The sequence below is a fragment of the Oncorhynchus gorbuscha genome, linkage group LG13 (genome assembly GCF_021184085.1).
Source record: "Oncorhynchus gorbuscha isolate QuinsamMale2020 ecotype Even-year linkage group LG13, OgorEven_v1.0, whole genome shotgun sequence".
Classification (NCBI taxonomy): Eukaryota; Metazoa; Chordata; class Actinopteri; order Salmoniformes; family Salmonidae; genus Oncorhynchus; species Oncorhynchus gorbuscha.
In genome coordinates this window covers 54,893,015-54,908,948 of record NC_060185.1, presented here as the reverse complement: position 1 = coordinate 54,908,948, position 15,934 = coordinate 54,893,015, and the positions used below count along the sequence as shown (strand labels likewise).

General features: G+C 44.2%; 1 protein-coding gene across 5 annotated transcripts in view; it reads right to left on the bottom strand.

The window, feature by feature from the left end:
- Window positions 1-15,934, bottom strand: part of col4a4 (collagen, type IV, alpha 4) — a 174,208-nt gene that overhangs the window by 71,872 nt on the left and 86,402 nt on the right. For 3 of the 5 annotated variants that reach the window (XM_046295033.1, XM_046295034.1, XM_046295032.1), the window contains 9 exons: window positions 14,552-14,614; window positions 12,009-12,053; window positions 11,868-11,921; window positions 11,508-11,568; window positions 10,710-10,718; window positions 9,425-9,529; window positions 9,108-9,263; window positions 1,460-1,468; window positions 1,072-1,161 (listed from right to left, as the gene is read on the bottom strand). In XM_046295033.1, coding sequence (XP_046150989.1) covers window positions 1,072-1,161; window positions 1,460-1,468; window positions 9,108-9,263; window positions 9,425-9,529; window positions 10,710-10,718; window positions 11,508-11,568; window positions 11,868-11,921; window positions 12,009-12,053; window positions 14,552-14,614 — 592 coding nt within the window. The remainder of the gene's footprint in view (window positions 1-1,071; window positions 1,162-1,459; window positions 1,469-9,107; window positions 9,264-9,424; window positions 9,530-10,709; window positions 10,719-11,507; window positions 11,569-11,867; window positions 11,922-12,008; window positions 12,054-14,551; window positions 14,615-15,934) is intronic. The other 2 variants (XM_046295035.1, XM_046295037.1) reach the window with 2 other exon arrangements.

Genomic DNA, 15,934 nt, shown 5'->3' with positions numbered 1-15,934 from the left:
TGGAAACACATGGTGGTGAGACATTCTGTATAGCTGAAGGTAATGTGTCACCCAATGAATTATAAAAATATAAAACATTCTCTATTACAAGGCTATTCAAAATCATATACAAATTCACTATAAGTGTAGGCAAACTGTAAGCCATCCGCACTTTTCAACGAGCCAACAGCATTGCCTAGGGCAGCGTTTCCCAAACTCGGTCCTCGGGACCCCAAGGGGTGCATTCCGATGATCAAAGCTTGATGATTAGTTGATTATTTGAATCGGCTGTGTATTGCTTTGGCAAAAACAAAATTGTGCATCCCTTGGGGCCCAGAGGACCGAGTTTGGGAAACCCTTGCCTAGGGCTATACGCTGTCTCCCAGACTCGTGTATAGACATTTTGGAGCATAGCATAAGGTAACCAGTCCATCCAGTATGCATAGTAATACAGTCCACACTCGAAGGCGATAACTCATATGTATTTAATTTTGGATTATGAAACCAAGACATCGTAAATCAGTTTTGTTATTCTGCCATTCGCAATATGTATTGGCTATGTATTGTATAACGGCACAATCATACATTTTATTCCAGGTTTTTTGGGACTTGGGCTCATAAGCCTATGCACATGCATATGCTCTAATATGCTTATGGGTGTTTTGAATTAATCATCACCTTAGAAAGTGCTGTCCATTTCATTGTGTTAGGCTTTGAAAACAACATCCACAGCAACCGTCTTTTACACTCAGTTTCAACCTGCTGTTGAATTTCTTTCATCAAATTGAACCTCAGAAGTGAGTTTTAAAAGCAAATCACTGTTTTGATGATAAGTGTTTGACGTAATTTGTTATTGTATTTACATTGATGTCAGTGGTTAGAGGGACAATAGAGCACTGAGTACCAGACCATTAGGACCTGATGGTAGTTAGCACGTTGGGTACTACCAAAGCATGTCCAGAGTGCATGTGGAATTTTACCGCGGTCATGACTCATGACTGCCGGTGTGGCGGTAATACAGTCACCGCAACAGCCCTAGACACATGTTCTAATAATTCCACATGAATAAATCCATGTTACATAACAACTCACCTTTGCTACCAGGGAACCCTGCAGATCCAGGAGGACCTTGATCTCCATCTGCTCCAGGCTCTCCTGGTGAACCAGGGGTGCAGTACGTACCTGCAGCACAACGATGATTACACACCTTAATCGAATATCCCAAAGGCTGAGTGAAGACGTACACAAATATTTTGAGAGATCAATTCAATAGAATCCACAGTGCACTATTCATACAGTATGTTTTTATCCTATGGTCAAATTAAATCATTGTTTTGGGTACTGTAAAAATGACTGCTACTACAATTCAGACTCCCCTCAAAGGAATTCCAGGATCTAATAAAGTGCATGTCTAAATGATGGTGTTTATCTTGAGAATATCTGGAGAATTAATTCAAACCAGTGAAGCAGGAGTGCTCACCTCCACAACCTATGTGGCGCCCACCCAACACACATCACAAGACACACGATGATGTCATACGAGGAGCACACACAGAATGATGACATCATCCAGGGTGGGACACAATGATGACATCATTGCAGGAGACACAAAGGCATGCAGATCAGACATAGGCTTAGCAAAACAAACACAAGTGGAATATTAGCTGACAAGATGATGAAAAATGGAAGCAAACTACACTCATAGAATTAGTGGTGACTCGAGGAATCCTGGAGATCCTCAAGGAACCCCTGGAGTTCCTCAAGGAACCATTGGTATATTTGCACCTTTGGTTAGTTGAGGGGTTCTTGGAGGAACCTTTAATGTTTCAATGTAGCAAAGGGTTCCAAGAATAACCATGGACTACAGGCATGGCATAGTAGGGGCATGGCTTTCAAATGTCACTTTTAATGTCATTCATGTTCATCTGTTCTGTTGTATTGGTTGAACAGTGACAGGTTTGTATCTTCAATGAGGCATACTGAGGTGTAGGAGTTCCTCAAGAGCATATGCAAATCCTATAGTTGGAATAGTTACCACTTTATTACTCATCAGTAATGTTAATAATATGAATATTATATTAGAATTTGTAATATGCCTAAATATTCAAGGAACATTTTCATTTTCAGTGTACAAACATAACATGATGAACAGGAATAGAGACCCACAGTGGAGGTGTCATAATACTCATAAAACCTAGCGGTCAAACAGGGAAATGGTTTTAACCATTTTTCCACCATGCATTTTTTCTATGGGGGATATTAGAAAAACTTAAAATAAGGGCTGTGTTTGTGTATGCTTACCCTGACGTGACATTTTGATAACCATGTAAATCTTTCCGGGACAAGGTGACTTTTATCAATATATTCGGCATAATTTACTCTCAGATTCAAAAATGCTAATTAGCATCAAAGTAGACAAAGTAAGTGTCATGCAGGTGAAAGAGGACCCAAAAGCGACTTAACAGAAACAGAGTTTATTCAAGTCCAAACAGAAAACGACAAATCCTGAATCCTTAACAGGAAATTTCCAAACAGGGAATAACAGAAATCCTCTAGTCTGTAGAGGGGAATAACAGGAGAAGCGGCCACAGACTGCAGGTCGCTTCGGGTAGGCGCAGGCCGTAGCTGACAGAGACACCTGCTCACACGCAGCATCTGATGAAGGCAAAAACACGACAGGACAGGGCGATACACAATCACAGCATGGTGAATTCTAAACAAGGAACCGACAGGACAGGAACGGAACACAAAGGAAGAAATAGGGACTCTAATCAGGGGAAAGGATCGGGAACAGGTGTGGGAAAACTAAATGATGATTAGGGGAATAGGAACAGCTGGGAGCAGGAACGGAACGATAGAGAGAAGAGAGAGCGAGAGAGTGAGAGAGGGAGGGGGAGAGAGAGGGATAGAAAGAGGGAAAGAACCTAATAAGACCAGCAGAGGGAAACGAATAGAATGGGGAGCACAGGGACAAGACATGATAATAAATGACAAACATGACAGTACCCCCCCCACTCACCGAGCGCCTCCTGGCGCACTCGAGGAGGAATCCTGGCGGCAACGGAGGAAATCATCGATGAGTGAACGGTCCAGCACGTCCCGAGACGGAACCCAACTCCTCTCCTCAGGACCGTAACCCTCCCAATCCACTAAGTATTGGTGACCCCGTCCCCGAGAACGCATGTCCATGATCTTATGTACCTTGTAAATAGGTGCGCTCTCGACAAGGACGGGAGGGGGTAGGGAAGACGAACGGGGGTGCGAAGAAAGGGCTTAACACAGGAGACATGGAAGACAGGATGGACGCGACGAAGATGTCGCGGAAGAAGCAGTCGCACAGCGACAGGATTGACGACCTGGGAGACACGGAACGGACCAATGAACCGCGGAGTCAACTTACGAGAAGCTGTCGTAAGCGGAAGGTTGCGAGTGGAAAGCCACACTCTCTGGCCGCAACAATACCTTGGACTCTTAATCCTGCGTTTATTGGCGGCTCTCACCGTCTGTGCCCTGTAACGGCAAAGTGCAGACCTCACCCTCCTCCAGGTGCGCTCACAACGTTGGACAAACGCTTGAGCGGAGGGAACGCTGGACTCGGCAAGCTGGGATGAGAACAGAGGAGGCTGGTAACCCAGACTACTCTGAAACGGAGATAACCCGGTAGCAGACGAAGGAAGCGAATTGTGAGCGTATTCTGCCCAGGGGAGCTGTTCTGCCCAAGACGCAGGGTTTCTGAAAGAAAGGCTGCGTAGTATGCGACCAATCGTCTGATTGGCCCTCTCTGCTTGACCGTTAGACTGGGGATGAAACCCGGAAGAGAGACTGACGGACGCACCAATCAAACGACAGAACTCCCTCCAAAACTGTGACGTGAATTGCGGGCCTCTGTCTGAAACGGCGTCTAACGGGAGGCCATGAATTCTGAATACATTCTCAATAATGATTTGTGCCGTCTCCTTAGCGGAAGGAAGTTTAGCGAGGGGAATGAAATGTGCCGCCTTAGAGAACCTATCGACAACCGTAAGAATCACAGTCTTCCCCGCAGACAAAGGCAGACCGGTAATGAAGTCTAAGGCGATGTGAGACCATGGTCGAGAAGGAATGGGGAGCGGTCTGAGACGACCGGCAGGAGGAGAGTTACCCGACTTAGTCTGCGCGCAGTCCGAACAAGCAGCCACGAAACGGCGCGTGTCACGCTCCTGAGTCGGCCACCAAAAGCGCTGGCGAATAGACGCAAGAGTGCCTCGAACACCGGGATGACCAGCTAACTTGGCAGAGTGAGCCCACTGAAGAACAGCCAGACGAGTGGAAACAGGAACGAAAAGGAGGTTACTAGGACAAGCGCGCGGCGACGCAGTGTGCGTGAGTGCTTGCTTAACCTGTCTTTCAATTCCCCAGACTGTTAACCCGACAACACGCCCATAAGGAAGAATCCCCTCGGGATCAGTAGAAGCCACAGAAGAACTAAACAGACGGGATAAGGCATCAGGCTTGGTGTTCTTGCTACCCGGACGGTAAGAAATCACAAACTCGAAACGAGCGAAAAACAACGCCCAACGAGCTTGACGGGCATTAAGTCGTTTGGCAGAACGGATGTACTCAAGGTTCTTATGGTCTGTCCAAACGACAAAAGGAACGGTCGCCCCCTCCAACCACTGTCGCCATTCGCCTAGGGCTAAGCGGATGGCGAGCAGTTCACGGTTACCCACATCATAGTTGCGCTCAGATGGCGACAGGCGATGAGAAAAATAAGCGCAAGGATGAACCTTATCGTCAGACTGGAAGCGCTGGGATAGAATGGCTCCCACGCCTACCTCTGAAGCGTCAACCTCGACAATGAATTGTCTAGTGACGTCAGGAGTAACGAGGATAGGAGCGGACGTAAAACGTTCTTTTAGAAGATCAAAAGCTCCCTGGGCGGAACCGGACCACTTAAAACACGTCTTGACAGAAGTAAGAGCTGTGAGAGGGGCAGCAACTTGACCGAAATTACGAATGAAACGCCGATAAAAATTAGCGAAACCTAAAAAGCGCTGCAACTCGACACGTGACCTTGGAACGGGCCAATCACTGACAGCTTGGACCTTAGCGGAATCCATCTGAATGCCTTCAGCGGAAATAACGGAACCGAGAAAAGTAACGGAGGAGACATGAAAAGAGCACTTCTCAGCCTTTACGTAGAGACAATTCTCTAAAAGGCGCTGTAGAACACGTCGAACGTGCTGAACATGAATCTCGAGTGACGGAGAAAAAATCAGGATATCGTCAAGATAGACAAAAACAAAGATGTTCAGCATGTCTCTCAGAACATCATTAACTAATGCCTGAAAAACAGCTGGCGCATTGGCGAGACCGAACGGCAGAACCCGGTACTCAAAATGCCCTAACGGAGTGTTAAACGCCGTTTTCCACTCGTCCCCCTCTCTGATGCGCACGAGATGGTAAGCGTTACGAAGGTCCAACTTAGTAAAGCACCTGGCTCCCTGCAGAATCTCGAAGGCTGATGACATAAGGGGAAGCGGAACCGTTATGTCATTCAGCCCTCGATAATCCACGCAGGGGGCGCAGAGTACCGTCCTTCTTCTTAACAAAAAAAGAACCCCGCCCCGGCCGGAGAGGAAGAAGGCACTATGGTACCGGCGTCAAGAGACACAGACAAATAATCCTCGAGAGCCTTACGTTCGGGAGCCGACAGAGAGTATAGTCTACCTCGAGGAGGAGTGGTCCCCGGAAGGAGATCAATACTACAATCATACGACCGGTGAGGAGGAAGGGAGTTGGCTCGGGACCGACTGAAGACCGTGCGCAGATCATGATATTCCTCCGGCACTCCTGTCAAATCGCCAGGTTCCTCCTGAGAAGTAGGGACAGAAGAAACGGGAGGGATGGCAGACATTTAAACACTTCACATGACAAGAAACGTTCCAGGATAGGATAGAATTACTAGACCAATTAATAGAAGGATTATGACATACTAGCCAGGGATGACCCAAAACAACAGGTGTAAACGGTGAACGGAAAATCAAAAAAGAAATAGTCTCACTGTGGTTACCAGATACTGTGAGGGTTAAAGGTAGTGTCTCAAATCTGATACTGGGAAGATGACTACCATCTAAGGCGAACATGGGCGTAGGCTTCTCTAACTCTCTGAAAGGAATGTCATGTTTCCGAACCCATGCTTCGTCCATGAAACAACCCTCAGCCCCAGAGTCTATCAAGGCACTACATGTAGCACCCGAACCGGTCCAGCGTAGATGGACCGACAAAGTAGTACAGGATTTTGATGGAGAGACTTGAGTAGTTGCGCTCACCTGTAGCCCTCCGCTTACAGATGAGCTCTGGCTTTTACTGGACATGAATTAACAAAATGTCCAGCAACTCCGCAATAGAGGCACAGGCGGTTGGTGATCCTCCGTTCCCTCTCCTTAGTCGAGATGCGAATCCCTCCCAGCTGCATGGGCTCAGTCTCAAAGCCAGAGGAGGGAGATGGTTGCGATGCGGAGCAGGGAAACACCGTTGATGCGAGCTCTCTTCCACGAGCCCGGTGACGAAGATCTACCCGTCGTTCTATGCGGATGGCGAGAGCAATCAAAGAGTCCACATCTGAAGGAACCTCCCGGGAGAGAATCTCATCCTTAACCACTGCGTGGAGTCCCTCCAGAAAACGAGCGAGCAGCGCCGGCTCGTTCCACTCACTAGAGGCAGCAAGAGTGCGAAACTCAATAGAATAATCCGTTATGGACCGTTCACCTTGGCATAAGGAAGCCAGGGCCCTAGAAGCCTCCCCACCAAAAACTGAACGGTCAAAAACCCGAATCATCTCCTCTTTAAAGTTCTGGAACTTGTTAGAGCAATCAGCCCTTGCCTCCCAGATAGCTGTGCCCCATTCTCGAGCCCGGCCAGTAAGGAGTGAAATGACGTAAGCAACCCGAGCTCTCTCTCTAGAGTATGTGTTGGGTTGGAGAGAGAACACAATCTCACACTGCGTGAGAAAGGAGCGGCACTCAGTGGGCTGCCCGGAGTAGCAAGGTGGGTTATTAACCCTAGGTTCTGGAGGCTCGGCAGGCCAGGAAGTAACAGGTGGCACGAGACGTAGACTCTGGAACTGTCCAGAGAGGTCGGAAACCTGAGCGGCCAGGTTCTCCACGGCATGGCGAGCAGCAGACAATTCCTGCTCGTGTCTGCCGAGCATGGCTCCTTGGATCTCGACGGCAGTGTAACGAGCGTCTGAAGTCGCTGGGTCCATTCCTTGGTCGGTTCCTTCTGTCATGCAGGTGAAAGAGGACCCAAAAGCGACTTAACAGAAACAGAGTTTATTCAAGTCCAAACAGAAAACGACAAATCCTGAATCCTTAACAGGAAATGTCCAAACAGGGAATAACAGAAATCCTCTAGTCTGTAGAGGGGAATAACAGGAGAAGCGGCCACAGACTGCAGGTCGCCGGGTAGGCGCAGGCCGTAGCTGACAGAGACACCTGCTCACACGCAGCATCTGATGAAGGCAAAAACACGACAGGACAGGGCGATACACAATCACAGCATGGTGAATTCTAAACAAGGAACCGACAGGACAGGAACGGAACACAAAGGAAGAAATAGGGACTCTAATCAGGGGAAAGGATCGGGAACAGGTGTGGGAAGACTAAATGATGATTAGGGGAATAGGAACAGCTGGGAGCAGGAACGGAACGATAGAGAGAAGAGAGAGCGAGAGAGTGAGAGAGGGAGGGGGAGAGAGAGGGATAGAAAGAGGGAAAGAACCTAATAAGACCAGCAGAGGGAAACGAATAGAATGGGGAGCACAGGGACAAGACATGATAATAAATGACAAACATGACAGTAAGACTACAAATCCCTGCAAGCTCCTGCACAACATCTCTAGCTGTCACCTTTGCTAACAGGTACATTTAAAGAATGTAGCCAATTTATTAATTACTATATTTAGCGAGCAATAGATAGTTAATCCAGAGATTCTTACCTTTGCCTCTATTTGGCAGTGTCACATTCTGTCCATCGTTCGTATGTGTTTTCCTCGTTTTAGTGTTGGTCAGGACGTGAGCTGGGTGGGCATTCTATGTTGTGTGTCTGGTTTGTCTATTTCTATGTTTGGCCTGATATGGTTCTCAATCAGAGGCAGGTGTTAGTCATTGTCTCTGATTGGGAACCATATTTAGGTAGCCTGTTTTGTGTTGGGTTTTGTGGGTGATTGTTCCTGTCTCTGTGTTTGCACCAGATAGGACTGTTTAGGTTTTTACTTTTCTTGTTTTGTTTAGTCTGTTCATGTATAGTCGTCTTTATTAAAAACATGAATAACCACCACGCTGCATTTTGGTCCGCCTCTCTTTCACCAGAAGAAAACCGTTACAGGCAGTCTCGTCTAGATCATCATGGCATTTGTAGTTCTTTCTGATAGTCACATTAACAACTAATTAGCGTTTCATTGGTTGGGGTTAAATACAGGCGAATATATTGATAAAAGTCACCTTGTCTGAGAGAGATTTACATGGTTATCAAAACATCTATACAAGCCTATACAAAACACAGACCTTATTTTAAGTGTTTCTAAAATCCCCTATGGGAAAAATTAATGGTAGAAAAACGATTGGAACCATTTCCCTGTTTGACCGCTAGGTTTTATGGGTATTATGACTCATACTGTGGTACTCTATGACATTTACTCAATGGGGTGGCCAAAAATAACTACCTGAAAGCCATGCCTTCAATAAGCAATGCCTCCAATCTTCCGATAGGTTGCCACATCTACAATATATTTTTTAAAGGTTCAAAATCGAACCCCTCCCATTACAAAAGGGTTCCTGTTTCAACCATTACAGACGGGTTCCTCGAAGACCCTTTCCACCCCCACAGGCTCCTTTACTTCTAAGAGTGTACACACAACAACATTGCAATACAAGCTGTAAATAACTTAATAACATTATCTACAGTACCAACACGAGTTCCACATTCACAAGCCAGAACCGAGTCTACAGTAGGTGTTGAGTGTTTAAATCCACATTCAGATGCTATGACAATGAATGCATCGAATATCAAGAGATTAGTAGAAGATAGGCTATGTTCTATGAGAGAAGTGCAGGAGATGGGGACAAAATGCACTTGAGGTTACAAACCTGGGGGGCCGCGCTCTCCTTTCAGACCACTGAGGCCTGCTGTGCCCGGTTTACCAGGCTCTCCGGGTGTAGGCCCGTTCTGGTAGTGCATCCCTGGCTCTCCTTTAACCCCCTTGGTGCCAGTCATCCCTATTGGGCCAGGCTCACCATTGGTACCTGAGGAGAGGCAGCATGGCATGGTAAGGTAGAGTTACAGTACAAAGACCTTATTAGACACACACGCACATGTATATAAACAAGCACGCTCACACTGGGGCTGAACTGTATTTTGAGATGGGGGGTATTAGTACTGGCCAGGGGACTTTTGGGTCACTGACCAGGTATTGATAACCCAGGCAGTCCTTGGCGGCCGTGCATCCCCATCTCCCCAACATCTCCAGGTGGTCCTGGTCTTCCAGGCAGCCCCGACTCCCCTGGCATCCCTGAAACAACAGGTTACCATGGGAGTCACAATTACTGCATTAAATGGGTTATAGTTGTAACTCTTCACTAGCTATATAGGTTTCCAACCAATTGGAAATAGACAGCAAATATTCTAAAATCTGCTTAAAGAATATGCACATTTTCCAACCAGCTGTGTGTTTCCACCAAACTGACGTGTTGCAGATAAAATCAGTGCGTGATCTACTTTTTTCCTTCCGTTTTCATGTACCAAATAATAATTTGAAGTTCAATGTGTTTCTATCGCACTTTCAACTCTACTGATAGTTTTGACACAAAAACTGTTGCGTTAAATAGCAAATGTGCCTATTCTGGTCTTGCACATGCCCTCTAGCCAACAGCTCACAGATACAGTGCAGGTAACTTCCTCGGAGTTTATGTGCATGGGTTATTTTTGGTTGATTGTTCTAGATCCTTAAGTGAGGAGTGTCAGCATGTATATAAAGACACTAGACCTCCATAGTCCAAGATTTAAAGATTATAATGCTGAATCACATGTCTTGGAGGCATATCTCACTTTGATACAACCAGTGGAAGAAATGTCTAGAAACATTTTCTCAAATGTTTTCTTCAAGTTTCATTATGGATGAGCCATACTACTAAATGTAAATAGTAATCAAACCATGGAGTTCTAGTGTGGTTCTATTGGTTCTACCTGGAATCCAGTGTAGAAAGTTCTTCATGAGAGGGTTCTGCAAAGCACCAGACATGGTTCCCTTACAGGGACACATCAAATAACCCTTTTTTAATGTATGGGTTCTAAGAAGCACCAAAAAGGGTTCCTACTTAGAACACTGGTGCTACTTAAACCCCTCTCGTGATGGTTCTACATAGAACCATTATAAACAGGTTCTCCAAGGCCTCAAAAAGAGTTACCCTACAGGAACAATGAGAATTTAAAAAAAAAAAAACTGTTTTTTTTGTACTAACTGGAACCTTTTTTCTAAGTGCATGAAAAACATGATCAGTTGATTTGATATCTGGGATAGTGTGAATGGATGTTACAACCTGCACAGGTATTTGATTTATTTCTAAGAACGACACATCCATAAAGACTAACTAACGAGAGTGACATATCTTATCACAGTTGTTTTATGAAAATCAGTTTTATCAAGGTGTTTTAGTGATACAGTGAATTTTCTTAATAGACAATGTGCTCACCTCTACAAGCTGTACGGCGGTCATGTAACACACACCCCGACCCACAAGACACACGATGATGATGTCATGCCAGGGGGAAAAACAATGATGACATCATGCCAGGACAGCCACACACAATATGCCCACAAAGTCCCATTCTCCTTTATCATTTAGTCAATCAGTCTTTCCCTTTCAGTTTCCTTACGAGTGAGTCTCAGTAGAGATCCGGGGAGTGTTACAGAAATCCTGTCTTTCATCAGCTTCTACCCGGAAATGTAATTTGACTAGATTGCCTATTTATTTTGGAGGGTTAAAACATTGTACTACATTTAAACAGTACAAAGCCCCGAGGATAACACATGAAAGCACTATACAAAACTTATTTCCAATGTAGTCAATGAGCTAAATAAAATGCCATTATCATGTTTGTCACCATTCTTGGAGTGGAACTGAACCGATGGAGAGAGGGAGCAACTAAATGGAAGAGGAGAATGGTAAACGGGCTATTGACCATGCCAGCATGCAGTGCATTTAAAAAAATAAATAACATAGGTTCTTAGAGAACCATGGAGTTAAGTATGCTATGTGGTTTTTATTTTTTGCCTTGGAAAATCCAGGTTTGTGTGAGAACATTTGTTTTTAGATCACTCATATCACTATGTTAGGTCCCATGCTTGAGAAAACTCATTCTCGGAGTCTAATGTAAAGCTAAGACACAGTAACATCCATGGGTTAGTGAGAGTATTAATCTACTACGATGTCACTAAAGGGTCAATGGTGTCCAGAGGACTGTGTATATGTTGAAAACAAAGCACTTACCTGTATAATTAACCTGCCTGAACTCTGTCAGTCCTTTGGGACCAAGATCTCCTTGGAACCCCTTGGAGACATTTACAAAGATATCACATTAATGTCACGTCACATAAGATACTAAATAACACCACATTAATGAAAATCAAATGGGTGATCTCAGTGAGATTGGATGGGGAATAGTTAAGAGTTAAGCGTTGCTTTCTGAAATATATTTTCAAGTATTTTCTGACTTTATTGAACAGATAAAGAGAAAGAATGACAGTGGGGAAAGGTAGAGAGAGGTTGTGTCAAAGGGCAGTAGGCCAGATTCAAACCTATGCCGACACCGTACAGAGAGCGCTGTTTTCTACAGTGTGACCGGCTAACCTTGGGTCCCTCCGTTCCTATCAGACCAGGTAGGCCAGGGCTCCCGAGGATCCCCTGAACATATGAGAAATCATGGTAATTAGAGCACAATCAACACACACACACAGTTGTATTTAATATGGTGACGAAACTGCTGCATACCTTTACACCAGGTGGCCCAGGGAAGCCAGGATATCCAGGAAGACCCTAATAAACACAATAACATACTATATTTATCCACTATACGTGCAGTGCTGTAAAGTAACTCAGTAAAAATACTTTGAAGTACTACTTAACTCGTTTTTTGGGGGGTATCTGCACTTTACTACTAATATTTTTGACAACTTTTACTCCACTACATTCCTAATGAAAATATATACTTTTTACCTCCATACATTTTCCCTGACACCCAAAAGGACTGGAAATAGACAGGAAAATGACATTTACTTTTGATACTTAAGTATATTCTAGCATTTAATATTGCTTTTGACACTTAAGTACATTTAAAACTAGACTTTTATTCAAGTAGTACCTTACTGGGTGACTTTCACTTTCTATTAACATGTCTTTACTTTTACTCAAGTATGACAATTGGATACTTTTTCCACCACTGCCTATGTGTTACAGTAAAGAGATGAGTAGCTTAAGTAAGGCGGTCTTTTTGAGTGTAGGCCTGTGATGTTGTGTATGCACCACAAGATGGTGATCCCCTGCAGGCATTTTGTTTCAAAACATGTGGCCCTGAAATGCAAAGAAGTAGGAGCAGGGCAGGAAAGCTCTGCACAAAGTAAAAGCTTCTTAGAAGTGAGAGGAAACCCATAAGAGTGACCACGTCCGATAGGGAAAGTACAGGTTAGGCATAGGGTCCTTTTCCAATACACTCTCAGCTTAAAACATCATCATACAGTAGTTTGAATGGAAAACTAAAGATTCCTTGGGTGAAATATATATTCTAAATCTAATGTAATATGAAACTAATGAATGATCTATGAGGGGAAGGGGGGGGGGGGTAAGTTGAGCCATAGCGGTAAGTTGAGCCACCATTGCTTCTAGGAAACTATACAAGAAAATATATAATTTCACCAGATATAAAAAGTAATCATTCCATGGACTCTGTGAAAGTGGTAAGCAAGTTAGGTCCCCAAGAAATATTTTCACCAAGTCAAATGATTTTTTTGTGTTAGAGGTTTCATGATGCTCGTATATAAACCAGCTGGATAATTTTAGGATTGTTCTATATGTCAATAGGAGGTCTCTATAAGCTTAAATATGAGGTCCTAAACATAGCATGAAAGTGCTTTCTTATGGCTGTGGCTAAACACAGTCCAAATCCTTGCCTTGAGGTAAGTTGAACCAATAGTTGAGCCAATGGCAAGTTGAGCAAATGTAAATGTTTTCTTCCCAGGCGTAATGCAAGGCATTATCACTCTGGTATGAGATAACAACAAGCCCTGGCCTATGTTTAATGTGTTTTTTTTAAAGTACAAAGTGTTTGTTAGGTGTTAAGCCTGTGTTAAAAGAGGCTTAAATATTTAAAGGACAAAAAAAGTTATAGTGATTGTGTTGAAGTGTGTGCGGGAAATAAAGATAGACATGATCTTAAAAAGGTAGTGGTAATATTTCATTCAGAAAAAGTTGTAGGTCGGCTTCACTTACTCTGTCCCGTGACTCAACCCCCCCATGCCCTGGTTAAGTGTGCCAAGAGACCACTTTTTTTGGATAAGCTATGTTTTCAAAACTGTAGTGGTTACATGAATTTAGATTATTTCCAGTGTTAAACAGCCTCCTGAAATATATGTAGATATCTTTGTTAGAGAGAATACTATACACTGAGTACACAAAACATTCAAAACACCTGCTCTTTCAGTGACTGACCAGGTGAATCCAGGTGAATGCTATGATCCTTTATTGATGTCACTTCTTAAATCCACTTCAATCAGTGTATATGAAGGGGAGGAGACAGGTTAAAGAAGTATTTTTACGTCTTGATACAATTGAGACATGGATTGTGTATGTGTGCCATTCAGAGACTGAATGGACAAGACAACATATTTAAGTGCCTTTCACGCTCAACAGTTTCCTGTGTGTATCAAGAATGGTCCACCGCCCTCAAGGACATCCAGCCAACTTGACACACTGGAGTCAACATGGGCCATCATCCCTGTGGAACGCTTTTGACACCGTTTAGAGTCCATGCCCTGACAAATTGAGGCTGTTCTGAGGACAAAAGGGGGGTTCAACTAAAGATTAGGAAGGTGTTCCGAATGTTTGGTTTACTCCGCGTATTTCCCTTGACGGAGTGATGCTGAATGTAAAAATTGGCTCAACTTACCCCATTCTTCACTATTACTCTGCAATATTGACTATGACTTGAGGTTTTTCCTGACAATGTTCCGTGTGGCTCAGTTGGTAGAGCATGGTACTTGCAATGCCAAGGTTGTGGGTTTGATTCCCATGGGGTGCCAGTATGAAAATGTATGCACTCACTACTGTAAGATGCTTTGGATAAAAGCTTCTGCTCAATTACCAAAATGTAACCTGATCAGGAAAAACTCCAGACCTTGGGTAAAGGTTGTCTAGGCTCAAGAGTTTTTCCAGGTCAGGTCACAAGGTGAGGAAAAACTCTTATCCCTAACCATAACATCCCTCAAGAGCATACTCAAAGAGGAGAATCAAGTCATTAGCATCTCAATAGCATCTCTTACCCTGACTCCAGGAAATCCGATGATTCCCTTTTCTCCTTTTACCCCTGTCAACGAGTCGAATCCCTGAAAAATCAATCACTCACAGATTACTAACACACAATTAGACATTATGGTACAGGGTAAGGCAACCTATTTGTGTTTAACACTACATGAGATTCACCTAGTCCAATGGTATCCAACAGACATCATATACTACTCAATGATCACAATCTACAATTAACATAATTTGTACTGAATGAAGAAATGAATGAAGAAACACGAGAGCTGTGTGTATGAGGGTATGGCTACACTCTTAGAAAAAAAGGTGCTAATTAGAACCATATAGCTGAGGTGGCACCACAAACCTTTTTTTTTTACTCTGCTTTCACCCCTGGTATCATATAAACACACATATGACATGGAAGAATGCGTAGAATTGCGGGACATTTTATTTAAAACTGCACATTTTATTTACATAAGTATTCAGACCCTTTGCTATGAGACTTCAAATTGAGCTCAGGTGCATCCTGTTTCCATTGATCATCCTTGAGTTGTTTGTCCAACTTGATTGGAGTCCACCTATGGTAAATTCAATTGATTGGACATGATTTGGAAAGTCACACACCTGTCAATATAAGGTCCCACAGTTGACAGTGCATGTCAGAGCAAAAACCAAGCCATGAGATTGAAGAAATTGTCCGTAGAGCAAGGAAACAGAATTGTGTTGAGGAACAGATCTGGGGAAGGGTACCAAAACATTTCTGCAGCATTGAAGCTCCCCAAGAACACAGTGGCCTCCATCATTCTTAAATGGAAGAAGTTTTGAAACTGAGCAATTGGCCAAACTGAGCAATCGGGGGAGAAGGGACTTGGTTAGAGAGGTGACCAAGAACCCGATGGTCACTGTGACAGAGCTCCAGAGTTCCTCTGTGGAGATGGGAGAACATTCCAGAAGGACAACCATATATGCAGCACTCCACCAATCAGGCCTTTATGGTAGAGTAGCCAGACGGAAGCCACTCCTCAGTAAAAGGCACACCTAAAGGACTCTCAGACAATGATTATCTGGTCTGATGAAAGCAAGATTGGACTCTTTGGCCTGAATGCCAAGTGTCACATCTGGACAAAACATGGCACCATCCCTACGGTGAAGCATGGTGATTGCTGTATCATGCTGCAGGGATGTTTTTCAGCGGCAGGGACAGGAGACTAGTCAGGATCGAGGGAAAGATGAATGGAGCAAAGTACAGCGAGATCCTTGATGAAAACCGTCTACAGAGCACTCAGGACCTCAGACTGGGGCAAAGGTTCACCTTCCAACAGGACAACAACACTGAGGGCTTGTAGGCCTGATGTAAGGCAGGTCTTCACCAGACATCACCGGCAACAAAGTAACCTATGGGC